Source organism: Podarcis liolepis, assembly GCF_965112155.1.
Source record: "Podarcis liolepis genome assembly, chromosome: 2".
NCBI classification, from domain to species: Eukaryota; Metazoa; Chordata; class Lepidosauria; order Squamata; family Lacertidae; genus Podarcis; species Podarcis liolepis.
Genome location: NC_139555.1, coordinates 115597015 through 115624533, shown reverse-complemented (window position 1 = coordinate 115624533; position 27519 = coordinate 115597015). Strand labels below are relative to the sequence as shown.

The 27519-nt window shown below is 42.7% G+C and overlaps 3 protein-coding genes across 3 annotated transcripts in view; all 3 read right to left on the bottom strand.

The window, feature by feature from the left end:
* The window catches only part of LOC310699271 (uncharacterized protein), a 65555-nt gene extending 59335 nt beyond the window's left edge, over positions 1–6220 (bottom strand). Inside the window, 1 exon segment of the mRNA XM_083486893.1 lies at positions 5801–6220. The gene's annotated coding sequence lies outside the window, so the exon portion shown is untranslated.
* LOC310701289 (uncharacterized protein) overlaps positions 1–27519 on the bottom strand; it is a 229835-nt gene that overhangs the window by 139879 nt on the left and 62437 nt on the right. The gene's annotated exons all lie outside the window — the stretch shown is intronic.
* LOC310701652 (tripartite motif-containing protein 10-like) overlaps positions 1–27519 on the bottom strand; it is a 55547-nt gene that overhangs the window by 21998 nt on the left and 6030 nt on the right. Inside the window, exons 2-8 of the mRNA XM_083492881.1 lie at positions 25385–25871; positions 23262–23357; positions 22879–23109; positions 22501–22523; positions 21676–21794; positions 15525–16259; positions 10806–10943 (exon numbers count right to left, since the gene is read on the bottom strand). Of these exons, the coding sequence (XP_083349007.1) occupies positions 15739–16259; positions 21676–21794; positions 22501–22523; positions 22879–23109; positions 23262–23357; positions 25385–25786 (1392 nt within the window). The 5' untranslated portion in view covers positions 25787–25871 and the 3' untranslated portion in view covers positions 10806–10943; positions 15525–15738. The remainder of the gene's footprint in view (positions 1–10805; positions 10944–15524; positions 16260–21675; positions 21795–22500; positions 22524–22878; positions 23110–23261; positions 23358–25384; positions 25872–27519) is intronic.

Genomic DNA, 27519 nt, shown 5'->3' with positions numbered 1-27519 from the left:
CGCCAGTGTTTAATGGCGGTCCTTGCCTCGAGCTCCGAGGGAGGACTGCTCCGCAAGTTCGGGTCTGACCCGCTACGGCGAGCGGGGGACCCCTAAAATCACAGGCGTGGAAGCCTGTGAACAAGGAGACTCGGCGGGCACCTTTCGCGCCCCCCGGTACTGCGAAAGAGCCTTTTTAAAGGCTACGGAGCGGCATCGGGTGTGAGCGCGGTGCTGAGAGTCGCTACCCAGCCTGCGGAGTGAAGCCGCGTCGCCATTGAACAGAGAGCGCCGATTCCTTCCTGAAACTGAAATTGGACTGCAAAACCCGTGAGTAAGATTGACAGACGGAACGGGACATTTAAAGTTGAACCTGAGAAATTTGGCTGAAAACGGGAAAGGCATAAAGTAAGGAAGTCTGCCTCCCCGGACTGCATGTAAATAAAGCAACGAAAGAACAAAGCTGCATTTAAATGAAGGCTAACCTTTAAGCTGTAAAAACCTGACATCGGACTTAAACTTCCCCCCAATAAGCAGGAGAAGGGGGGAAGTTAAATTGGAAATTTATAAACCTGTTTGAAGGAAGCGGAGGAAAGAGATCTTCCACTGTCAAAAACCCTGAGTCGGGCTGCCGGAGTAAGGCACCGGGTAACTGAACTGTCAATTTAAACTGGATACAAAGTTGGGGTTTTGACTGAAACAAAGTTATAAGACTTTAAAGGAGTTATTTTGTGAACATTTGAGGATACTGAAACTGTAATAAGTGCTTTGACTGTGGACTTTTGGACTCTGTTCTTTGGATTCTTTGTTCCCTGCCTTATGTGCTTCTGACTTTCTAAATTGGATACAATTAAATGCTCCCTCTAGAGGACTTAAAGAAAATTTGCTACTGTGAGAGGAAAAGAGTGGAATTTTCCACTTCTAAGCCTTTCCTGTGAGAACTGACCTTGAGGATATGAGTGGCCAACCAGATGAGATAACAACTAGATCCAAATCAAAACAAACTAAGCAAACTCAAAAGAAAAGGGGTTCGATGCAGGGCATAACACCAGCTGGACAGGAAAAAGTACCAACTGCATCTATGGAGTCAATGACACAGGCATTGCTCAAAATAAACCAGTCTTTGGAAGCATTGACAAAGCAGTCAGCGGAGAATACAAAAAAACTGAATGATCTGACAACAAGATTGGACTTGAACACGTCAAGTGTAGCTTCTAATACAGATTCTATAAATAAACTTATTCAAGAAAATTCTGAAACAAGAAAGATTGCTCAAAGTACAAAAGATACAGCAGAAGAGACCAAGAGGGAGCTTGCACCAATTACAAAAAAGGTGAATGAACATGATGCAACTCTGTCTCTGTGGGAACTCCAGAGAAAGGAAAAAAATCTCAAATTAAGACTAGTTCCAGAGGGCGAGAAAGACAGTCTTGCAGAATTCCTCACAGAAAATATTTTGGAATTTTGGCAGGACGAACTTCAGGAGGAAGAACTCGAAATAACAACGGCCTTCCGGTTGGGCAGAAGGCAAGGCAAGAAGCCTAGGGATTGCTTGATTACACTGAGATCTAAAGAAGAAAGAGACAAAATACTAAATCTACATTATCAAAAGGCTCTTGTAATCCAGAATTGTCAAGTTCAGATCTTTAAAGACATCCCTAAATACATTTTGGAGGTGAGGGCCTATTACAAAGATCTGGTTTACCTTCTGAAGAAGAACAGCATACCTTTCAGGTGGGAGTTCCCACAAGGACTGTCTTTCAACTATACAGGAAGGAAGATCAAAATAAAAACAGTTCAAGACAAAGAACTGTTTTTGGAAAGAAACCAGGAGGACCTACAGAAAGGAACAGTAGATACAACAGTAGAGAAAGAACCGACAGATATTGCAAATCTCTCATTTGGACTCCTACCACCATCGGAGGAGGAACAAAAACTTGGAGCAGTTGGAGGAGTAGGTACATAGTACCAAAATGTCTCTGCAACTTCTTAGTTGGAATTGTAATGGTCTGAACCTCCCCAGGAAGAGACGCCAAGTCTTTCATATCTTAAAAAGAGAGCAATTGGACCTAATATGTTTACAAGAAACGCATGTGACCAGGACACATAGGAAACTACTTATAAATAAGAGGCTTGGACAAGAATTTACTTCATCAGATAAAGTCAAAAAAAGAGGTGTTGTGATTTATGCAAAAGAGAAATTGGCTCCTAAAATGATTTTTAAAGATGAACAAGGAAGATACCTGGCAATAGAAATACAAGTTCAAGGAGAAAAAATTATGATATTGGGAATATATGCACCAAATGAGGGGAAGGCGGAATTCTTCAAGAAGTTGCATGAGACTTTAATGGACTATTTGGACTTCAAAATTATAATGATGGGAGACATGAATGGTGTTGTCTCCACTAACATGGATAAGGCACAGAGACAGACAATCTCTAACGATGGAAGACTTCCAAAGACTTTCTTTGAGATGACTGAAACACTGGACTTGATTGACATTTGGAGAGTAAAGAACCCTCTGGAGAGGGAGGGAACTTTTTTCTCTGAAGCGAAAATGACCTGGACAAGGATTGACCAAATTTGGGTAACTAGTTGTATGGCACCGAAGATAAAAAAAGCAGAAATCTGCCCAAGGACTTGCTCCGACCATAATGCAGTGAAGATAGAGATGAAACTAACAACAACTGGAATCTTCAGATGGAGGATGAATGACACCCTATTTAGAGACGAAGAGATCTACAAAAAGGCCCAAAAAGCCTTGAAAGATTACTTTGAGATAAATTTGAGAACTGATGTGGAAAAAAGAATAATTTGGGACGCTAGCAAGGCCGTGATGCGAGGTTTCCTAATACAACAAAATTCCATAAAGAGGAAAAAACAGAATGAGAGGAAAGAAAAACTTTTGGAAAAGATAAAAGAAGCTGAAAAGAAATTGAGGCCTAAACCAAAGTCTCATGAGATTTTGAGAGAAATAAAGTATTATCAGACGCAATATATGGAACTGATGAATCAAGAGATAGAATGGAAGATAAAGCAGATGAGACAAAGAACATTTGAATCGGCAGACAAATGTGGGAAACTCCTGTCATGGCAACTGAAAAAGAGACAAAAATTGAATACTGTGACAAGTCTGGAAATGGAAGGAAAAATTATCCACAAACCAAATGAGATAAATAACTGTTTTCAAAGTTTCTTTAGGAAACTATATGCACAAGGGCCGATTAACGAGCAGGAATTAGAAGAATTTATTAAAAAGTACGGATTACCAAAGATCTCAGAGCAAAGTAAAAGGATTTTGAATGAGAAAATAACAGGACAAGAAATAGAGGATGCCATTCAGAAGATGAAACTGGGAAAATCTCCAGGACCAGATGGTTTGACTGCTAGATATTACAAGGCATTGAAGGAATGGATAATACAACCATTGAAGGAGGTCTGTAACGAAATTTTGGAAGGGAAAAAGGCACCCGAGTCGTGGAAAGAAGCCTTCATTTCACTTATACCGAAAACAGAGACTGAAAAGAACCAGGTTAAAAACTACCGCCCTATAGAATCTTCAAGGGATGGGGGTAGGCCAAGGATTTGAAAACGGTATAGGTGCTATATACTCTAAGCAAAAAGCAAAGTTGATTGTTAACAATGTGGTAACGGAAGAGATTTCTATAGAAAAAGGTACACGACAGGGATGCCCAATATCACCCTTACTTTTTATAACAGTCCTGGATGTCCTGCTAAACATGATTAGAGGGGACCAACTGGTTAAAGGTGTTGAGCTCGGAGCTAAAAACTATAAATTAAGGGCATTTGCAGATGACTTAGTATTGACTTTGCAACAGCCAGAGTCTAGTACTAAAAGAGTTCTAGAACTAATTGAGAAATTTGGTCAAGTAGCAGGATTCAAACTGAACATGCAAAAAACCAAAGTCTTAGAGAAAAATCTAACAATGGCAGAAAAAGAGAAGTTTCAGAGTGAAACAGGTTTAACAATAACAAAAAAGGTGAAATACCTGGGTGTGAACTTGACTTCTAAAAATGTAAACTTATTTAAAGACAATTACGATAAATGTTGGACAGAGGTGAAGAAAGATCTAGAAATATAGTCAAGGTTGAGACTTTCCTTGTTAGGCCGAATTGCTGTTATCAAGATGAATGTATTGCCTAGAATGTTGTTTTTATTCCAGACACTTCAGATTTTGGACAAGATGGACTGTTTCAAGAAGTGGCAAAAAGATATATCAAAATTTGTCTGGCAGGGCAAAAAGCCCAGAATAAACTTCAAGATCTTAACTGATGCAAAAGACAGAGGGGGTTTTGCCCTGCCGGACTTGAGACTTTATTATGAATCGGCAGCTTTTTGCTGGCTGAAACAATGGCTACTTCTTGAGAATACAGACATTTTGGATCTGGAAGGGTATGACAATAGATTTGGTTGGCATGCATACATATGGTATGACAAGGTAAAACTGCATAAAGGCTTTAAAAACCATATTGTTAGGAAAGCACTGTATAATGTTTGGATAAGATATAAGGATTTATTGGAAAATAAAACTCCCAGGTGGTTATCACCAATGGAGGCTAATGAGTCAAAAAAACTAAATATGGAGTCCAAATGGCCAAAGTATTGTGAACTTTTAGAACAAGATGGTGAAAGAGTTAAATTGCAGAGTTTTGACAAATTAAAGTCTAAGGTACGAGATTGGTTCCATTACTGTCAGATAAACGAGGTATTTAAGCAGGACAGGAAAATAGGTTTCCAGATGGAGAGGTCGAAAATAGAAACAGAATTGCTAGAACCCAATACGAAGAACTTGTCGAGAATGTACAATTTGCTGCTGAAGTGGAATACACAAGATGAAACAGTAAAATCAGCCATGATCAAATGGGCACAAGATATAGGTCATGACATAATGTTTGATGATTGGGAACAGTTATGGAATACAGGTATTAAGTTTACAGCTTGTAATGCATTGAGAGAGAATATAATGAAAATGATCTATAGGTGGTACATGACCCCAGTCAAACTTGCAAAAATTTATCATTTGCCCAATAATAAATGTTGGAAATGTAATGAGACTGAAGGTACCTTCTATCACCTTTGGTGGACCTGCCCGAAGGTAAAGGCCTACTGGGAAATGATCTATAATGAAATTAAAAAGGTCCTTAAATGGACATTTTTGAAAAAACCAGAGGCCTTTCTCCTGGGCATGGTAGGCCAATTGGTGTCAAGGAAGGATAAAACATTTTTTATGTACGCTACCACAGCGGCAAGAATTCTTTTGGCAAAGTATTGGAAGACGCAGCAGCTACCCACTCTGGAAGAATGGCAAGCGAAGGTGATCGAGTATATGGGAATGGCAGAGATGACCGGCAGAATCCGTGACCAGGGGAGTGAGACGGTGGAAGAAGACTGGAAGAAATTTAAAAGATATCTTAAAGACTGTTGTAAGATTGATGATGGCTGAGATGTTATGGTCATAAGAATTAGAGAATTGCAGCTGTAAATCATAACTTTAAAGAATGTAAAATGAAAATGAGCGAATTAATTGAACGAAGGGTTGCTGAGAAAGGGTTAACATAAGGATGCAGAAAAAGGGAGGTATGGGGAAGTCCGGGAAATAAGGTGTATGAAAATAAGTTTAAGAAATTATACATGTTTATTTGTTTGTATGTTTTGTATTGTTTTGTTTTATTATCTGTTTTATTATATGTTTGGAAAATCAATAAAAATTATTATAAAAAAAAGAGCTCCACTGAAGAATTTATCATCCCCACAAATCTTCATCCTTAAAATTGCCCATTTAAAGCAAAACAGGTCACCTTTTCAGAAATGTTTCCCTGCTTCATGCATTCACTATCCAGCAGAAAGAATAATGGAGCTCCATGAAATAATCATTCAGTGGGACACAATCTCACATTCATGTGCAGGTCCACTCTACTGGTGCTTCATCAAGAGTGGCCCAGGAATGGCACCAAGGTGACAGACAAGGACAGAGCCATTGCAGGGCTCCAAGCCCTCCTTTGGGTGCCCAGCCAACACCTCCATTGACACCCATGGGAGCTCCTCTCCCAGAGCTAACAGCATTCCCATAGGTGCTTGACTTTCATCTGAAAGGTGGGGGAAGGCAAGGAAGAGGAACGGTTAAAAGGCTCCTCTATACACATTGGGAACTGAATGAAAATAGACCTGCTTGGGCCAAGGGCAGCCTGGGAACATGCAGTGGGGTTTGGTTGTCAGATACTCACCCCCAGACTAGCTTCTCTTGTGGGCAGGGAGATGATGTGGTCGATCAAGGAAAAATTCTGGGGTTACCTTTCCTTCTTCTTCCCCCCAGCCGTTCTTTCTCCTGTCCTGCTTATGGAGGGACAAAGGCTGTGCACTTTGTACTGCTGTGACGACAACCAGCAACTGTTATTTTCTTCTGTGGGGAGAGCTCAGCTTCCTTCTCCCCCTCCATCTTCTCTCCTCCTAACAAAACACCCATTTGCTCACCACCTCATCTCACCCCAAACATAAACTGCTCTTTTTCAATAATGAAAAGAAAAAACCAGGCATTTGGCATATATTTATAACTGTATAAAACAAATCCATGTTTTTCCTGAACAGCTCTTTTTATCAGCTATCATAAATTTGCCATTGATTGGTTAATAAGTGATAGCTTTGATCTTTGTCTGAACGTTCCACCACATCCATTTTGTTCAGGATGCAGAAAATGAATTCTTTTTCATTTTATGCTTTGGACCCCTGACTCTTCCCCTCCTCCTATCCGTAATGCCATCAGGGAAGCACTTTAGGGCAGACTCAGCCCCACAGACCCACTTGGGGGTCACCCACACTTCTGCTTGCTGTTTGTAGCTGAATCAGGGAAAAGATCGATTGGTTTTTCTGAGGATTGACATTTGTTCCTAATTCAGTGGGTTTTCCTGGGGAAAGCAGTGGGGCAAACAAGAAACTGCTTTGACCCATGCCTAGAAAGCACAGGAGAAACTGAAAACCTTTCAGACCTGTGCTTTCTAGGCATGGGACCTGTTTTCTCCTATGTTTTCTATGCATGGAACAAGCAGGAGGGTGGATGAGCCCTCAGTCCATGCCCCCACTTGACAGAAGGAGCAGGAGGGCCCAGAAACATTTGCCAGATTTTAAAATAAGTGAAGTAATACACATCACCACCCAGAGAGGGACACCCCCTCCCCAAAAAGGACAAATGTAACCCTTAGGTGGGACTGCCATATGTCCGGAATTTCCGAGCATATCTGGAATATTGAGGCCAGAAGCCATGTCAAGCCAAAAATTGTTGAAATATCTGAGAAAATCCAGATGTATGGCAGCCCATGTTGGCAAAGTCATTTTTGCTGATTTCCTTCAGAAGTAGTTCAAAAATGTCCAATTTATTTGCCATTTGGCACAAAGAAAAACAGCTCCAAAACTTTGGCCAAAAAAAGCTCAACAGCTTTTCTTTTTGAAGTATGGCAGCCCTAGTTTTGTGTGACAACTCAACAATGGGGTCAGCCTCTGAGACCTATTTTATCCTATGTATTGTTCTGGATCAAGACTTCACCCAGGAAAAATTGCAATCTTTTTTTCTATCTTTGGGTAGTCTTCCTTACACACACACACACACACACACACACACACCCTGAAATATGGCCAGGCAGCAGCAACAAAAAGAAATTAGACACAACTACCACTATATCATAACTATATGTACATGCAAGCATGGATATTAGTGAAAATAACACACAAAATGCATTACATTCTTGTACACGTGACTTGACTGGAAAAGTGCACTAGGAAAATTCAGAGAAGTACAAATGTGAATGGGTGGCTGTGATTCAGCTTGCTTATTGAACTATAAAGTGCCATTAGTTATGATTCCATTCAAGGGGTTGGACTAGATAACATTTGGGGTCCCTTCCAACATGGTAGTTCTATGATTCTTTGGAACTAGGGAGGCGTGGACTCAGTAGAATTTCTCCCAACCCCTAGTTTTAGGGTTTTAACTTCTTAACCTTCATCCAATGGTCATAGGATCCTTGAAGTAATCCAGGCAGATGGGACAGGTGGCTTCAGCACAGAGATCCTGGACGGGACCCCCAGAACCAGTGCTGCCTCACAGTGAAGGCACAGCTGACTTTCACTTTTTCAGTTCTCAGTCTGTGGGAGTTTCCCTGTCTGCAAATGACTCGCCATCTCAGGGCTGATGTGCTTGGCTGTTGCTGTTTTTATCCTGGCAGGCCTGCACAGCTGCTTAGTGGTGTTTTGAGCAGCCTCAATTGATTTGCATTATTTCCATGCCTGTATACTGTGGTAGCATGTTGTCCTTAGCGGGTGTAAATTCTTCTATGAATGAATAAGAGAATGCAAATCACTGTCATTGTCGGGGAGCAGTCTTTGCTTCAAGAAAGAAGTGCTTAGCAGAGACCGCTCTCTCATCCTGGCCTGAACATAGTAATCCCCTGCTCTGCTCTGGGATCTCATCTGGCAGGGAGCTGGCTTCAGGCACCAGGCCCGCTGGTGGACCAACTCTGCATTTCAAAGATGTCTGCGAACATGACAAGAAGGCTGACAACATCAACCCGGCATTTTGGAATCCCTTGCAGGTGATTGCAGTGCCTAGAGACAGACAGGTCATGTATCCACAGCAGTGGCCAGAGAAGGAATGACTGCGAGGAGGAGCATAGAGAGATGAAATGCCCTGGTTCATCTGCAGCAGCACAACTAGACGCCTTCATCTCCCCAGCTGACACAAAACATGTCTCTCCTACATCGGTTTCTACAGCCACAGCAAGCGCTGCAATCTTCCCATAAGCTTGACCTCACCCAGAGACACACTCCTCCACTGCATCCCAAGAAAGATCAATGCCAGCTTTGAATATATTAAAACAGTAGGTAGAATGGGGTTTTTTCTTTTTCTTTTTTTACTATGATGCTCTACAGCCTCAGCCCACATTCACCCAGAGTTGGAGCTCTCAGCAATCATCCCTCTCCAGCACAGAATGCAAACACTCCCAGGATTTATACATATTCCCTTTATTGTGTATTTGTGATTTCTGTGCATGATGCTACCTGGGAAGTCTATACAATCCCAGTTTCAATACTAATTGTGGCCACAAAGGTTTGCAGTCTTCATATCAACTGCTTCATTTCTGATCAGTCCGTGTCCTGTTACTTTCTGTTGCAATCCTGTAACTTTTCATACCAGAAATGTTCTGTTGTGGGTTTTTCTTTTGGTCCCCTTTTATTCCATTACAGCCCAAAAGTGCCCCTCCAAATGGCAATAATGGGGAGCAATCTGGAAGTATCACAGAATAGCTACTAAAGTAGCTGCATAGATGGTCCAGCATCAATCCATGACTAATGCACTATTATTGCATCAATGGCATCTTGCAATGTTTTGTCATTTAGTCATGTCTGACTTTCCGTGACCCCATGGACCAGAGCACTCCAGGCACACCTGTCTTCCACTGCCTCCCGCAGTTTTGTCAAACTCATGCTGGTAGCTTCGAGAACAATGTCCAACCATCTCGTCCTCTGCTGTCCCCTTCTCCTTGTGCCCTCAATGTTTCCCAACATTAGGGTCCTTTCCAGGGAGTCTTCTCTTCTCATGAGGTGACCAAAGTACAGTGGTACCTCGGGTTACATACGCTTCAGGTTACAGACTCCGCTAACCCAGAAATAGTGCTTCAGGTTAAGAACTTTGCTTCAGGATGAGAACAGAAATCGTGCTCCGGCGGTGCGGCAGCAGCAGGAAGCCCCATTAGCTAAAGTGGTGCATCAAGTTAAGAACAGTTTCAGGTTAAGTACAGACCTCCAGAACAAATTAAGTACTTAACCTGAGGTACCACTGTATTGGAGCCTCATCTTCAGGATCTGCCCTTCCAGCGAGCACACTGGCAAAAGCCCTCTAGTCTGAAGGGGCCCCTCAACAGCCTGCAAGGGAGATTTGGGAGCTTTTCTTTAATACAATTTCATTTTTTTGACTTTCATATACCTCCCAAATAACCACACCCTCTGGGCTGTTAACAAATTCAAATATAACTGGTTAAAAATCTACAATATAAAAGCTGCACCAACATCAACGCCACAATAACGTAAAACCATAAAAATCAACACAACCAATACAGCACTAAAAACCAACAAGAGGGAAAACAAAATAGTTATAAGAATTCAAGTATATTAAACCATACTTATTAAAAGCCAGGGCGGGGGGAGGGAGAGAAGATGCAGGCGATACTGAAAAGACTCTCTGTGCAGTGGTGTAGGAGGGGGGGTGTGGTGGGTGAGGGGGTGACAAAATGGCCAAAATAAAATAAATAAATAATGGGCTCATGAAACTTTCTTCAGCTCACAACAAATGGAACAAAATTTGGGCTCACAACAAACGCAATGAAACGCAGCTGGCACTGAGTGCCACACCATGGGGGCCGGCACTTACTGCAGGGCCTGCAGCGTGCCTGAGCCACACGTCTCTCCTGTGAGTGGCTTGGGTGCCTGCAAGCTCTGCACTGCCTAAAATGGCAGTGTGGGGCATCTACTGCTGAGGGGGAGGTGGCGGAGAGGCTTTGCGCAGTGTGCAGTGCCCTGGCACACCCTACCCACCTGAGCGGCTGGCTCCATCATTGCCATTGCCTCTATGGGGGAGCATCCCACATTTAGTGTGGGGAACACAGGAATGATGTCATGTAAATGCTATAGGGCAGACATAACCACCATCTCTGAATTCAGTGATATTTCTCTCTGAGGAAGTGTGGAGATGGGCAGCCTCCATTTGCAAAGGGTTGGAATTTTGGGGCCTCACAGACAGTCTTTTTATTTCCTTCCTGCCTGAGATCCACAAGGCTATGAGCTTTAGTTGCAAAGGTGGCTGGAGGGATTGTTCTCCAGTAATCTATTAATACAATTATGTGGGCATTTTAACAACTGTTGAAGGCCTTGTCATGAGAGGAAGGTGAACAACAGAACCTTCAAGCTTGCAAAAATTTACTACTTGCCTGATAATAAATGTTGGAAATGTAAGGAGACTGAAGGTACTTTCTTTCACCTTTGGTGGACATGCCCAAAGATTAAGGCATTCTGGGAGATGATCTATAATGAAATGAAAAAGGTATTTAAATATACCTTCCTGAAGAAACCAGAGGCCTTTCTCCTGGGCATGGTCGGCCAATTGGTGCCAAAGAAGGATAGAACTTTCTTTATGTATGCTACAAGAAGAATACTCATTGCAAAGTACTGGAAGACACAAGATCTACCCACCCGGGAAGAATGGCAGACAAAGGTGATGGATTACATGGAACTGGCGGAAATGACTGGCAGAATCCGAGACCAGGGAGAAGAGCTGGTGGAAGAAGATTGGAAAAAAAATTAAAGTATATTTACAGAAATATTGTAAAATAAATGAATGTTAGAAGAATGCTGGAAAGAAGTTATATGGCTTTAGCATAAATGTTATAAAGAATTAAGTAAAAATAGATTGTTAACGGGTCAAAGTGTAAAATTTAAGGTTAAATTTGTGGAATTTGATTTATTGGCGCGACCCCCGCTAATTGATTTGCGATCCTCAATTAGCTCTTTACTGCCCGGCACACTTCTCCTGCCGCACGCTCTGCTCCGAGCTCTCAGTCACGCCGTAGCAGAGATAACACAGCGGTGTAAAACTGTCACGTAGCTTGGCTTCCAGACAAACACACACAGTACAGGTTTGTCTATTTACAGCTGTTTATTCCGACATTTCTCAGGAAAATCCAGGACTATTTGCAGCCATGACAAAACTGCATCCTTTCCCCTCAAAGCACAGAGTGAGACTGGCAAACTCCTCCCAAGCTCCTCCCAAGCTTCCAAAACTGACGTCAGAATGGTGTGGCATCATGGGAACAACTTAACCCGTTAAGTTCCAGCCCCAACACCCCCCTTTGCCGCCCATTCTGACAAGACCCTTTTGAGTTCAACACCTTCCCCTTTGCCTTGTGCCCCTTCCCGGCATCTTTCCCAGGCACCTGTTGAACCCCTTCAACACTCCCAGAATCACACTGTGCGAATCTGGCCCACGCACTTGTTGCTTGGTATCTTTCAGGTGGAATGCCCTTTGTTGTGCGACTAGACCTTCTGGGCACAAACTCAGATGTTACCTCTGATTCACTGCCACCAGGAACTGTGTCCTCAGCATCACGGGATTCCCCCTCTGACTTAAAGCGTTTCCGAATCCTTTTCATTACACTCACAGGAGAACTGGGCTCGCTTTTGGGTGTTCTCTTAACATCCTGTGGAGCAACTACAGATACCTCCTCCTGTTCCTGACTTTGGTCAGTTACCTGATCGTCATCATCAGACTCAGCTTCTTCTTCCTCCCCCTCAGAATTTTCCTGTTCTGAATCAGAAAGACATTCTGAGAGTACATCACGCTTGACAGCAGTTTTTGACTTTTTATCCTGCTCATAGAACTCAGCGTGTTTACTGATCAGTAACTTACTCTGATCACCTGATGGAAACGCAAACCTCCATGCACTCGCTGCTGGCTCATACCCACAGAAGATCATTTTCCGGAACTTGGATCCATCTGGCCCCTGCAAAGCAGTAGGTACCGGCACAGACGCATGTGACCCAAACATACGCAAAAAATGAATCTGGGGTTTCCTGCCATGCAACAACCTAAATGGTGTGTCACCTACCATTGAATTGTAGGTACGATTCCAGGTGAAGCTCACATACTTGATTGCCTCCAGCCAAAACCTTGGAGGTAACCCAGAATCTTTCAGCAACACCTGTGCAGCCTGAACCAGAGCCTGACACCTGAGCTCTGACACTCCCCTCTGATTGGGTGAAGTCACTGTGTGACGTATCCCTTTCTTGCGAAAGAACTTCTGCAAAGCAGAACCTGTTGACTGGGCTCCTCTGTCACTTGTGACAGCTTGCACTCTGGTGGAAAACCTTATTTCTACCTCCTCAATCCAACCTTTGATCAGCTGTGCTGCATCATCCTTGGATTTGAGACCGTGCGTCCAGGAATTCTGCGTAAAATTATCCTGCATCGTGAGCAGATACCTGGCCCCTCCCAGACTTGGTTCCTTTACAGGACCCCACAAATCTATATGGACCAGTTCAAAAGGTCTTGTGGTTATCCTCTCTACTTTTGGATAACTGCATCCTTTTACCTTTGCCAGTTTGCAAGTTTCACAATTTACAGCAAATCCACATTCTGAGATATTACAACCTTTGGAAACTTCAGGTAGCACCTGTAGTTCTTCCAAACAACCATGAGCTGTTCGTGTATGCCAATCATGGACACATGAATCATGATTGGGAATTGTAGCACGCAGTGCTTGTGCTTTCTCAACCTTCCCATCACCCTCCAGAGGCGTTTTAAGAATGAAGAGATCATTCTGCCCCTTTTTAACCTTGGCAAGCATCCTCCCTCCTTTGGAGATTGTGCACACATCATCCTGAAAACAAACCGTAAATCCCTTTTTCAGTAAATAAGGCACAGATAAAAGACAGTGGTGCATCCCAGGAACAGTACAACACTGCAACGTCTCCTGTAAAATAGAAAAATGCACATTTACAGAATTAGTCACATTTCTTTTCTGTCCATTTGCGAAAAGTACAGTCTTCCCAACCGGAATTGCCTTGCAATTCCACCTCTCAACAGCAGGTGTCTCTGGAATCAAATTGCAATTAGCTGCAGAGTCAATAACAAAACTCAGCTCCGAGGTTGTCTCACAGTTGTCTTCAGACAAAGCCAGACTAGCTGTTATCTGATACGTCTCCTCACGTTGTTTTCCACGTCCTTCTCTTGCGTTCCCACGCTGGCCTCCTCTCCCAGACTGGTTCCCATGGAAACCCGACTGATTCCCATGAGAGTTCAGCTGTTTGACCTTGGCAACATCCTGCCTCGGCTCTCTGCTCCGGTGGAGGCAACTGCCACGCAGATGTTGAACTCCAGTGGAAAAACACTGCCTGGGGCTCTTTTCAGCTGGCCTGGCCCTCCTTCTTCCGGAAAAGCACTCCTTGCCAGATCCGCCCCCCTTGAACTGCCGCTTCATTCCAGCAGGTTCAGTGGAAAACTTTTCAAACTTGCCTTTGGAACTTTCCGCCCCCCCCAACCTGCTCACTAGCACTCCTTGAGGCTGAATCATCAGGAACAGGGGCTCCAGCCATCTCTAGGCTTTCAGCTTCCATCTGCCCTTGGCCTCCTGCTGAGCCTTCACACAGGCGTTTCAGCACTCTCCAGGCCTCACACGCAGATTCAACGCTTTCCAGGTGATGTTGCAAATTAGCATGCACACCTGCCATCAACATGCAGATCTCAACTTTCTCCCTCTGCATTTTCTCCTCCAGAGAAGCAGATTGCGACTTTCCTGCATCTCTGTCCACCAGTTGCACTGGTTCCCTCTGGGAAATGTCCCAAACTTCCGTGGCCAAAAACCACGCTCTCACCCTTTTTGTCCAGGTATTCCACGCTTGGACGGTGAGTTCCTCAAGCTGTTCAAACGGAGCTTGAAACACCTCCTGGCCATCTGCCATCTTCCCCCGGGGCCCAGCGTACTCACGTAAACAAACAGCCGCTCTCCAGCTCCCGGTCTAGCAGATCAGCTGCCTCTCTCAACCTCAGGCAGGACTCCAAGCTGGCTTCAGCATCTTCGTCAGCTTGCCTTCAAACGGTAGGCACAGCTCCAAGCTCTCTGCAGCCTTCAGTAACACAGGCAAATCTCTGCGTTTTTCAGCTAGCCGCTTGCCTCCGCCTCCTGCCGTGCCTCCTGCTCGAAACCGCAGACTTCAAAGCTCCCAGCAGTATCTCCCGTGACAGTTTTACGATCGATGATTTAGGTTACCCATAACCTGTGGAATTTGATTTATTGGCGCGACCCCCGCTAATTGATTTGCGATCCTCAATTAGCTCTTTACTGCCCGGCACACTTCCCCTGCCGCACGCTCTGCTCCGAGCTCTCAGTCACGCCGTAGCAGAGATAACACAGCGGTGTAAAACTGTCACGTAGCTTGGCTTCCAGACAAACACACACAGTACAGGTTTGTCTATTTACAGCTGTTTATTCCGACATTTCTCAGGAAAATCCAGGACTATTTGCAGCCATGACAAAACTGCATCCTTTCCCCTCAAAGCACAGAGTGAGACTGGCAAACTCCTCCCAAGCTCCTCCCAAGCTTCCAAACTGACGTCAGAATGGTGTGGCATCATGGGAACAACTTAACCCGTTAAGTTCCAGCCCCAACAAAATTGCGTTAGATAAATTATGTAACAAAATTTGAGAAAGAGGGAAAGGACTTGCTGAAACAATTAATTGAATTAGAATACAAAAAAGGGAGATGTGAGGAAGTCAAGGAAACAAGTAAATGAAAGATAAAGATATGAAAATACTGGATGGGTTTTTTAAAAAAAATGTTTTTGTTTTTAAATGTTTTTGTTTTTTCTTTTGTATTGTATTTTCTTTTATTTTTGAAGTATTGTAACTTTTTATTGTTTGTTTTTCTTTTTTCTGTAATTGTTAAACTTTAATAAATATCATTTTTTTTTTAAAAAAAGAACAGAACCAGGATTGCAGGGGGTGGCGGGTGAATCCTTTTGAGGAATAGGTTGTTTATTGGGACAGTTAAAGTGTTTCCCTCTCTTGAAGGACTCCACTGCAGAGGGAATTCTGGGAAAGCGGAGGGAAAAGAAAATCCCAGATTTTGTTTCATTGTTTCCTCCGAGTCTGACTGGAATGACTCCTCTCACAGGGCACCTGCAAAGATGTCAATTCTGCTCTTAACAGGAGATCCTGAGGTGGGTTTCATTTCCCCACAGAATAAAGAAGGGGAGGAGGGTCTCCCCACAGAACAAGGCTCCTGAGAACGTGTAGAGTTTGGCTCCTGAGTCAGCGTCAGAAAAAGACACACGTCCCCCTTCATAGTCCAGAGTCACTCGGATCCTCTTGGGCTCCTTACTCACTGATAGAGAGGAATGACGGGAGTTGAAGGCCTTGTACTCACCTCTCCACTTCCCCACAACCCAGATCCCTCCCTCAGGGCTTAAAGAGAAGCAGCCCTTTCTCTTCACAGACTTCCTGGCAATCCCTACAGTCCACCATTCTCCCCCATTTCCCACAGTGACTTCCCAGAAATGTCTGCCTGCTGTGAATCCCTCACGTCCCAACACACAAGGCTGGTCATTGAATCTGTCAGGATTGTCGCGTAGGGCTTGAGGTTTGTCTCTCTTTCTCACGCTTTTCTGATCCTCAGACAGGATGAGTTCAGGATGGGCTGTGTCTGGATCCAGACTGACATTTGCTGTTGGGGAGAAGATGAGGGAAAGAGAAGAGAGGCAGAATCAGCCGAGAGAAAGAAACGGACACCCTGTTCCAAAATAACACCCAGAAGAACCAAATTTCCTCTCAGACAGATGGGGCTTCCTCATGTTTCATTCAGGATTGGGACCATCCCCTCTTTCTCCCAGACTCAGAAAAAATACCTTCCCTGTGGGCTTTAAAATAATTTTTTTGTTCCTTTTTGCTCAATGTATTTTATTGTGTCCCTCCTTTCAATTCAGTCAAGAAGCAAAACAATCCGGAAAATATTCCCTCAGCTCTTCTATGCAGTGAAGGGGAAGAAGGATGGATGGGGGCAAGAGGAGAAAAATGGTCCTCCTTTGAATCTCTCTGTGTGAATTGCACATTTGGGGCTTTCAGAGGATTACATTGATATCAGATGGAAGAAATCAATGTAGGCAACCTAACAAATGTCCTTCTCTTGCAAATCTCCAGCATTGTTTTCTTACAACCATGATACCACTACACACACATTTGCTGTCCTAAAGCAGGCGAAAGGTTATTTGACTAAGATTTATAAGATTTTGACTCTGGCAGTGGTGATCTTAAAGCTCCTTTAATGTCCTGAAAACACACCTGCATTTTTATATTTAAGCATCTTGAAACAAGCTGTGCAGAAACTGAACTTGGCAGTTTTAGCACATCAAAGACAAGCTGGCAGTAGTGGGGGCCTACCAGCTAGGATTGCCATATTTAGAATAGTAAAAATATGGACAACCCCCCCAATAATAATTGTTGAGCATTTTAATGTGGGAGATTACCCCCAAACCATATCGCCACCACAGCTACAACCTTCCTGCCAACGACGCCAACGCCACTACCTTCCTGACGCAGCCATGGCCAACAAAACCTTTTAAATACAGTAATTTAAACTTGATTTAAACTCTGTTAATTCATTGTTTGTTAATAGCTTATTTGCATTTTACATTTCTTGATGCTTATTTATGATGTCGTACAGTGGAACAATTGGAAAGAAATTGTTAATTACTAATCTTTAAAAATGTATATTTAGAAAGATTACAGCGACCCATGCCTAGTGAGTTTCAGAATCTAAGGAGATATATTTTTTAAAAAAAATATATTTATTATTGAAAGATTACAAAAATAAAGAAAAAGAAAGAAAAAAGAGCAAAAAAAGAGAAATAAAAACAATTTAAAAAAAACAAAAACAAAAACAAATCAATCCTTCCATAACTTATCTTTCATTTGCTTGTTTCCTTGACCTCCTCACACCTCCCTTTTTTGTGTTCTAGTTCAATTGGCTATTTCAGCAAATCCTTTCCATCTTTGTTTTTATCCTAATAATTTATCTTAATATAATGTAACTTTACATTCTCACCAATTAACAATCTATTTTTACCTAATCCTTTATAACATTTCTGCTAAAACCACGTAACTTCATTCCAACATCCTTCTAACATTCCTTAATTTTACAATGTTTCTGTAAATAAACTTTAAATTTCTTCCAATCTTCTTCCACCGACTCTTCTCCCTGGTCCCGGATTCTGCCAGTCATTTCCGCCAGTTCCATGTAGTCCATCACCTTCATCTGCCATTCTTCCCGGGTGGGTAGATCTTGTGTCTTCCAATACTTTGCAATAAGTATTCTTGCTGCCAGAATCTAAGGAGATATTGAGGGCCCCTGATGAACACAGGATTAGTGTGTGGGGGGGACCAAAAAGTTTTCGCACTGGGTACTACCTGATCGTGCTACGCCTCTGAGGAGATATTGAGGGTCCCTGTTGAACAGGGGATTAGGCCACAACTGCTGCTCGAATCTTATTAGCCAAGAAGTGGAAAACACAAGAACTACCAACTGTGGAAGAACGGCAATTGAAGATGATGGACTTCATGGAGCTAGCTGATCTTACTGGAAGAATCCACGACTAGAAAGAAGAGAAATATCAAGAAGACTGGAGGAAATTTAAGGACTATTTGAATAAATATTGTAATATTAAAAATTAGAAGTTACTTTAAAGTACCAAACAGGCCTAGGATTAAATTAGGAGTTATTTAAATAAATGGGATTTAGAACATTAAGAAAACTGAAGAAATTTGAATGTAACTGGAATATTGTGCTTTAATAATGATATTGGAAAACTGTTACATTCAGATACAAGGAAACTCAGAAGGGAGAGACTAGAGGAAGTCAAGTAACATGTCTATAAGGTTGGAATTTTAAATAATTACCGTATTTTTCGCTCTATAAGACGCACCAGACCACAAGACGCACCTAGTTTTTGGAGGAGGAAAACAAGAAAAAATATTCTGAATCTCAGAAGCCAGAACAGCAAGAGGGATCGCAGCGCAGTAAAAGCAGCAATGCCTCTTGCTGTTCTGGCTTCTGGGATAGCTGCGCAGCCTGCATTCGCTCCATAAGACGCACACACATTTTCCCTTACTTTTTAGAAGGGAAAAAGTGAGTCTTATAGAGCAAAAAATACGGTAAGTTAGTTTGTGTTGTTTATTTGTTTGTTGCTATTTTCTTTGTTGTTATTTTTTTTTCTTTTTTAGTTTTTCTCCTGGTTTATTTTTTGGTTGTGCAACGTTTGTTGCAGTATGTGTTATAATTGTATAAAATTTAATAAAAATTATTGGGGGGGGGGGGAGAACAGGGGATTAGGCCCAAGTTATAAAGTAGAAGCAGGCACCTCTGTGTGCAAATACAAATTAGAAGACGGGGACAAATGCAACTGGGAACACCTACTAGATGAATAAAGAAGACTGAAGTTGCTCCTCACAAATTCTAGTACCGTATTTACACAAATCTAATGCACCATCGAATGTAATGTGCACCTCAATTTTCAAAACCTTGAAACCCAAAAAAAGATTTGTGGGTAAATGTAAATGCGCCATCAAATGTAATGCACACCCTTTTTCTGTGTGACATAATTTGACCAAAAAAGGTGTGCTTTACATTCAAGTAAATATGGTATTTGTGTGTGTGGACTACTCGTCTAGTTAGAATGGAGCAAAAGTGCCAATTAACAGTCAAATCACGTTCAGATGTAGACCCAGCAAAAGCAAAAGGGTTTGGAGCACAAAGATTTCCTCCCCTCAATCCAAAATAGCATATGCCAATCTAGATTCTAGATCCTGAAGATGTATGCATGCCAGAGGAAGCAGGAGAGGCAAAAGAAGAAGTTCAGGTAATTCTCTTCCCTCTCTTAGAATAACACCAAGGAAAGGACAGACCCTTTAATCCCAATGAAACACCAGCTCCCAACTCAAATCTGGTCCTTCACCCAAAAATTACCTTTCTGAGGCTGTCCAAATGACAGAACATCTGTGGAAGCAGAGAAAGACAAAGTTTGGGAACTAGACTTTTAAACCTCAAATAATCTTTTAACAAAAAAATCATTTCATAACATAGCACCAATTGTTTACTTATTTCAGGTAAAATGTTAAGATATGGAACCAACAATTACAATTAACCGGGCATAGGACGGTATATAAATTAAATAAATAATAAATAATTATTAAGAACAGAAATGATAAAACACTGCAATATCAATCTTTGAAAAGAATCCATAGGAGAGCTGTCCATAGCCTTAACAGCTGCCCCAAATAAACTGGTGAAAAATCAATAATCAAAGGCAGAATTGTTAATCATAATGACAAACTAAACTTGCAAAGGAAGAATTGGCAAGGGGCTTAGGCAACAAGAGGTTGTTCCTCAGAAAATGTTTTAAATTCTTTCTGACTTAACAAACACCTTGGTAGAGGTAAGAATGCATAGAAATGCAGTTCATTCTGCATTGAATGGTGAATCTACTAAATTCACATCTTCTGAAACAATATGGGAACTGAAGCACAGCAACCCTTCAAAACACACACTTATCTAATTTTTGCTATGCAGTTCTCCAGCTGACTGATTAGGGGAAACTGCATAAGGCTGAATATGTTAGTGAAAGTCACACACAAAATGGCATTATCTTACTGGAAACTCCTTGCCAAATTGTGTACTGTTAAGTTGTGGGTGAACATATCAGACGACACAGCAATTCTTCAAACAGCTCTTGTTTATTCACAGGCCAGAACAGAACTGAACTGAAGGGTTCAGCCAGCCTGCTTATATAGAGCTCCACTAGAAGGCAACATTAACCATTTTCTGTAACTGTCCAATCACTGAACGTCACTTTCAATCCCTTATTTGCATATGTGGACCTGAACTATCTACAGTATCCCCCTGCTGTCCCAGGGTGAGAACTTCAGTACATAACATGTACCCAGTACATTAGTCAAAAATGTGTTTCTTAAGTGAAATATGCTGATGAAATAGGCTGATGAATTTAATGAACATCAAACAAACAAACAAACAAACAAACAAACACAAAAACCACTGCAAGCTGCTGTAGAAATATAAATGCCAGGAGAGGCTTACGACTTTTCATGAATATTTAAAAAACAAAGCACTACAAATTGCCATGGAAACAGGAACCTTCAGGAGATAGGGATGGTTGCAATGCTAGATATGGCAGCTGCAGGTGAGTCTGAGAAGAAGAAGAAGAAGAAGAAGAAAAAGAGTTTGGATTTGATATCCCGCCTTTCACTCCCCTTCAGGAGTCTCAAAGCGGCTAACATTCTCCTTTCCCTTCCTCCCCCACAACAAACACTCTGTGAGGTGAATGGGGCTGAGAGACTTCACAGAAGTGTGACTGGCCCAAGGTCACCCAGCAGCTGCATGTGGAGGAGCAGGGAATCGAACCCGGTTACCCAGATTACGTGACTACCGCTCTTAACCACTACACCACACTGGCTCTCTGAGGAAGAAGAGATAACTCGGGCCTTTATTCCACTGCTGGGAAACAAGCCTGAGTGGGAAACAGAGAAACTGTGGGCTTGTTGAGATATTTTCTAATGCCCTTGAGGATGAGGAAACCCAAGTGAAGTTTGAGAATGCCTCACAGTGACAGTAGACATGGGACATTCTTGGGGTGGGAGGCAGCAGTGACTGGGATAACCAGAAGGAAACTCTGTTGGTGCTATTGCTGTTTATGGCAAGAGTAAATAAGATGCAGTAAGAGCCTTGCTCAGTTTTTGGACTAATGTAATATCCAGTATTAGTCCAAAAGCTCACTGGAAGGACAGATCATGAAGCTGAGGCTCCAATACTTTGGCACCTCATGAGAAGAGAAGACTCCCTGGAAAAGACCCTGATGTTGGGAAATATGGAGGGCACAAGGAAAAGGGGACGACAGAGGACGAGATGGTTGGACAGTGTTCTCGAAGCTACCAACATGAGTTTGACCAAACTGCAGGAGGCAGTGGAAGACAGGAGTGCCTGGCGTGCTCTGGTCCATGGGGTCACGAAGAGTCGGACACGACTAAACAACAACAATATCCAGTATAAAATCTTTGCAGTCTTTCTTCATTACCTTTTATTTTCTCCATCTCAACATATAGAATGGGATTTGCAACCCAGAATTTTGAGATCCTCCTCTTCAGCTCTGGTGGGAAAGCCAGTGGATTCCAAAAGGTCTCCCTTTGCTTACACCTGTTGGGAAAAATATACCCATTCAATTGCAGAGTTTCTGAGAGCAGCAAAGGGGGAAAGGGGGGGTGGGAGAGGGATGGAATCCCAGAGGGGAGGGAACACCTCCTTACTAGGGACCCCAGAGTCAGACATCTGAGGATCCCTTGTCCCTGAGGTAACTGTGTGGGACTCAGTGGAATAGCCCGAAAGATGTTCCATGAGACAGGTGTCTGCATGGGACTGAGTGGAGCAGTCAGTTTGCTGCTGGAGTGAATTAGGTGGATGTTGAGAAACTGGAAGGAGGGAAAGATGATCCAGTCTGGAAACTAAGCCTTACAAGGAGAGTTTGAAGGAGCTGGGTATGTTTAGCCTGGAAAAGAGGAGACTGGGTGGAGTCCCATTTAAAGAGTCAATTAAGTGGATTTGCCACATAGAATCATAACAGAGTTTGAAGGGGTGCCAAGGCTCATCTAGACAAACCTTGGATGTACATAAGCAACTTAAATATTTGAACCTGTTGTAAAGTAAATGCTCCGGTCCTGATCTTTGGAGGGAGAAGTGGGGTGCCAGAAGCTCAAAGAGGGGCCCTAGTTTTACTTGTGAGGTGCTGTAAGGTGTGTCATTCAACATCCTAAGAGCTTGGAGCGGCAGGTTTTATGTCCTCTCCTCCTGGACATTTCCCAGCTTCACAGAGTTATAGTAATGGAAATGAGCAGGATCCACTTACCTCTGCAAAGTGCTTCTCACATCCTAGAAGGGAAAAGAGGAAGAATGGGATTCACTGCCTACCACAGGGCCTATAATGAAGACCCATCAGACCCTGGAAGGGATGCTTTCTGGGGTGCGTCTGCCTAGTTTTGGATAGGGATGGACGTATGTAACAATTTCTCTCAGTTTTTATTTTTTCCAATCTTAAATTCAGATTAACTTCTGATTATTATTTTTGCAAGTTTTGTTCCGTTTTGTGCCCCAAACCCTCTGTCTTGAGCCCCACCCCCAAACTAAGTAACTAACAAACAAGGGTTACATGTTAATGATCGATTCTGGGAAAGCATGGATCTGTGTCTGAGAAAGTGGGGCAAAAGGAACTTTGCCACAGTCTTACCTGCAGGAGTTCACTCGCTGGCTGCTGACTCTTCTCCTCCATCTCCCGGATGCTCCTTTCAAGAGAGGAGAGTTCCTCTGAGAGTCTAGCCAGGTGCTCCTCCCTTCTTCTTGTGATCTCCTTCTCCATCTCTTCTATCTCATTCAGCAGAAGCTTTTCTCGTTCTTCCAGAAACTGGTGCAGTTGTCTGAACTTCTCCACTGTATTCTGCTTCTCAGTTTCTGTTAATTTCTTCAAGAACCAGGAAGAAAAAGGAAAAGAGGAGCCAGAGTCTTTATAAAGACCTTAATTTGAAATATTATGGTAAATCAGTCAGCAATGGAGCTACATCATGTCTTGGTCTTTCCAGTACTTGTTCCCTTTGTAGTAACAGTGACACTTACAAGCAGTTGATTGCTTTCCTTTCCAATGTTTGCTTTATAAGTCTGAATTTTCTCTCTCTCTTTCCTCAGATGCTCCAGGTGACCAAAGATGAGTGTCTAAAGAGAAAACAAAGTCTCAGGTTTGATTAGGGCTCAGGGGTTGTCTTTAATATTATGCTTACTTCTAGTGCCTGGGGCCCTACTATTAGATTTTTTTTGGACTGTCGCAGCTGAGTATTACAGTATTGCCTGGCAGACAAGCCTATTTCATCTGGCCAAGGAGGGTGGGATCCTGACAAAGGGTGCTGAATAGACTTTTGCATTGGGATATGCTGCTTTTGGCCATGTTCTTATGGCCCCAACTATCTAAAATATTATAAACTAATAATAATAATAATAGCAGTAGTTTCTTTTTTTTGCTGTACATTTTAAAATAAAGATTAATATGAGAGCCAGTGTGGTGTAGTGGTTAAGAGCGGTAGTCTCCTAATCTGGGGAACCGGGTTCGCGTCTCCGCTCCTCCACATGCAGCTGCATGTGGGTGACCTTGGGCCAGTCACACTTCTTTGAAGTCTCTCAGCCCCACTCACCTCACAGAGTGTTTGTTGTGGGGGAGGAAGGGAAAGGAGAATGTTAGCCGCTTTGAGACTCCCTAGGGTAGTGATAAAGCGGGATATCAAATCCAAACTCTTCTTCTTCTTCTTCCATTTTATTACTCTTACTACAGTGGTGCCTCGCAAGACGAAATTAATTCGTTCTGCGAGTTGTTTCGTCTTGCGATTTTTTCGTCTTGCGGAGCGCAGATTCCCTGGGTATTAACGGCTTTAAGAAAAAGGAAGCAAACTCGCAAGAAGTTTTCATCTTGCGAAGCAAGCCCATAGGGAAAATCGTCTTGCGAAGCAACTCGAAAAACCCTTTCATCTTGTGCGTTTTTCGTCTTGCGAGGTATTCGTCTTGCGAGGTACCACTGTACATAGGTAAAGGTAAAGGGACCCCTGACCATTAGGTCCAGTCGCGGACGACTCTGGGGTTGCGGTGCTCATCTCGCTTTACTGGCAGAGGGAGCCGACGTTTGTCCGCAGACAATTTTTCCGGGTCATGTGGCCAGCATGACTAAGCTGCTTCTGGCGAAACCAGAGCAGTGCACAGAAACACCGTTTACCTTCCCGCCGAAGTGGTACCTATTTATCTACTTGCACCAGGACGTGCTTTTGAACTGCTAGGTTGGCAGGAGCAGGGACCAAGCAACTCTTACTACATATTGTACATACATACATACATACATACATACATACATACATAACTTCCCTAAGGAAGTTAGATTGGCTTCAACCAGAGCCAGGGCCTTTTCAGCGCTGGCCCCAACTTGGTGAAACGCTCTGTCTCATGAGACCAGGGCCCTGCAGGATCTGATTTCTTTCTGCAGGGCCTGTAAGACAGAGTTGTTCCGCCTGGCCTTTGGCTTGGAGCCAATTTTATTCCCTCCCCCCCCCTTTTCTTTTCCTTCTCCTGCAATGAGGCTAGATTTTAATATTTTAATGTTCCATTATTTTAATGTTGTATTTTATTTTTGTTTTTAAGTTGTAATCATTCATCTTGTTTTTATTATTGCTTGTAAGCCGCTCTGAGCCCGGCTGGGGAGGGCGGGGTATAAATAAAAAATTATTATTATTATTATTATTATTATTATTATTATTATACCGGTTAGGGTATTTTTGTATATATTCATATGATGCCCCCCCCTTTACACAGTGGTGTGTTTTCTTATTTTTTCTTACTTTCTTTTTGTATCAATTTACTGCTTCATATTTGGAAAAAAGTCAATAAAAAACTAAATAGTATTATTATTATTATTATTATTATTATTATTATTATTACATAGGAGCCTTTTGGCACAAGTGCAATAGTGTTCTTAAAAACAAAAGCACATTTTTAAAGGTTCCTTTTGAAGCAGAACAAAGTTTTGTTTTTGTTTTCGATAGCACAGAGACCAGGCCCAATTTTTGATTCACATTAAGGTGCAGATTAGCAATTTATCATGTTTGCTTTACAGCCACATTGACAGCATATTTTGCACATGCACACTCACACATAAACACAGATGGGAAAGGCTTCTGTTAGCAAGTGTCAAAATGACTTCCTACCTTGTATTCCTGGACAACCTTTTCCTTGAGAACCACCGTGTGTGATTTATGTTCTGGGGATCGCTCACAAAGTAAACACACCAATTCTTCATCTTGTTTGCAGAACAGGCGGAGTCTTTCTTTGTGCTTCTCACATAGTTCCTTTCCCTCAAGTTTGATTAATTCTGCTACATCTGCCAGCTGCCAATTTCGGCGGAAACTCCTTTCTCGGATCTTGTCCATGCAGACGGGACACTTGCGGTCCCCCATGCTGATTTCATCCTGTACCTCACAGTGCTTGGTGATGCAGCCCCGGCAGAAATTGTGGCCACAGTGCAAGGTCACGGGGTCTGTCAGGAAGTCCTTGCAGATGGGGCACAAGACTGCCGCTCCTACATCCATGGTTGGTGGGGCTGAGGCCATGGTGGATCAAGAGCGTGTGGCTTGAGATGAGAGGCGACTGCAGGATGGCAGCAGGACATGAAGGGATTGGGGAAGGAAAAAATGCCTGAAAGGGAAAAACTATTCAGCATTAAGCATTTCCACATCCTTTCAGATAAACTAACTCTGCATTTCACTTTTTTATGGAATGGAGCCTCCACAATTGGTCCCAGTGCCTGAAACTCAACTATAAAACCAAAACAAAAAAATCATTTTGCACACTCCTTTACTACTACTACAACTACTACTATCATGATCACCATCATCATCAAATACCCAGTTGGTCTGTCTGCTAAGAGATTTAAAATATTTCCATAACATGGCTCTTTAGCCCTCATAAATCGGGCAAACAAGCAGTTAATGGAGTAAATCTTCAGGCTCCATTCCATAAAAAAGACAGACAGACCTTTGCACACAGAGGAAGAACTCAAGAAAGAGGATTCTCTCTGCTGACGCCTTTTCTTTCTTTCACAGGTACCTGCCGTTGCCCATTCATAGCTCTGCACAAATCCTACAGCACGTAAGCAGTTCAGCACACATGAAAACATTTTTGGCTGTAATATTAATCTTTTTTAAAAAATGGCAGTGACCTGAATGGGCTTATTAAAATGGGAGAGGGTTAATTCCCTCATGTTCTCCTTGTGAGTCATCTGATTGGCCCCTGTGAAAACAGGATGCTAGACTTTGGCAGGCAAGGTTCTTTTTACATTCTTATGTTCCTATTTAAAGAGTGTTTTAAATGCAGAAATTTTGAAAATTTATTTGCCTAGCTCAGGAAGGCGCTGATGTACACACCAGAGAGGAGAGCCTGCCAGAGGGAGAGAGGTGTGGGAATGTTCAGGGAGGAAGGAGAGGATATATTCTTTAATTATATCCTCCCCAACTTGTGTTAAAAAGTTCTACAATTTAGCAAAGTAACATTCCCCTTTTAAACTTACACTGTGGACAAGGTCTTTGCCAGGTTTGTTTAAGCCTCTAAAATAAGTTTCCTGGTGATTCCCTTTTATTCCTTCTTAAAAAGAATAGACACAACACAGTCTTGAATAAAAGAGTTTACTCACATTTTGTTCACAGATGGATCCCAGAAGGCAGACTTAAGTTACAAAATATATACATGTGGAATTTACCCCATAAGGAGATAGTTCCTTTGTCGTCTCTTGGCTGGAAGCATCTCAGGCTAAAGAGATGTTGCTTCTTTAAGGAATGGAGTCAGGGAGAGAGATGGCTGTGTCCCGTCCCCCCCGTGCTATTTTATTACCTGCGCAGGTGAGGTCATGCCCACTTCTGGTCAAATGTAGAGGAAGTTTGTCCCATCCCAGGAGGAAACAGAAAGTTCTGACTGGCTGGTCCAGACATCCCCTCTTTTATGCCCACTCTAGCAATGTTGTATTTGACTGCTCTGTTTTTCACACCCCACAAGAGGAAAAACCCCAGTGAAAATGGCACGGGCTCTGCCCATTATATGGCAGCAGGAGACAAATTTCATATCCCATCGAGTCTGGTCCTTTGGGTCAAAACACATAGCAGAGAACGGCTGCCTGAAATCACAGATTGGGGTCTGGTTGCCAAAATATCCCCAGCCCCAACTAGCCTCCTCTTGGGAACAGGGGGCTGGACTGGTCAACAAGGCGACATTCCTCCTTGTCACTTCTGCTTGCTCCCTCCCCCTCACACTTCCTGACAAAATAGGCTTCCTATGTTAGAGATGTAAACAC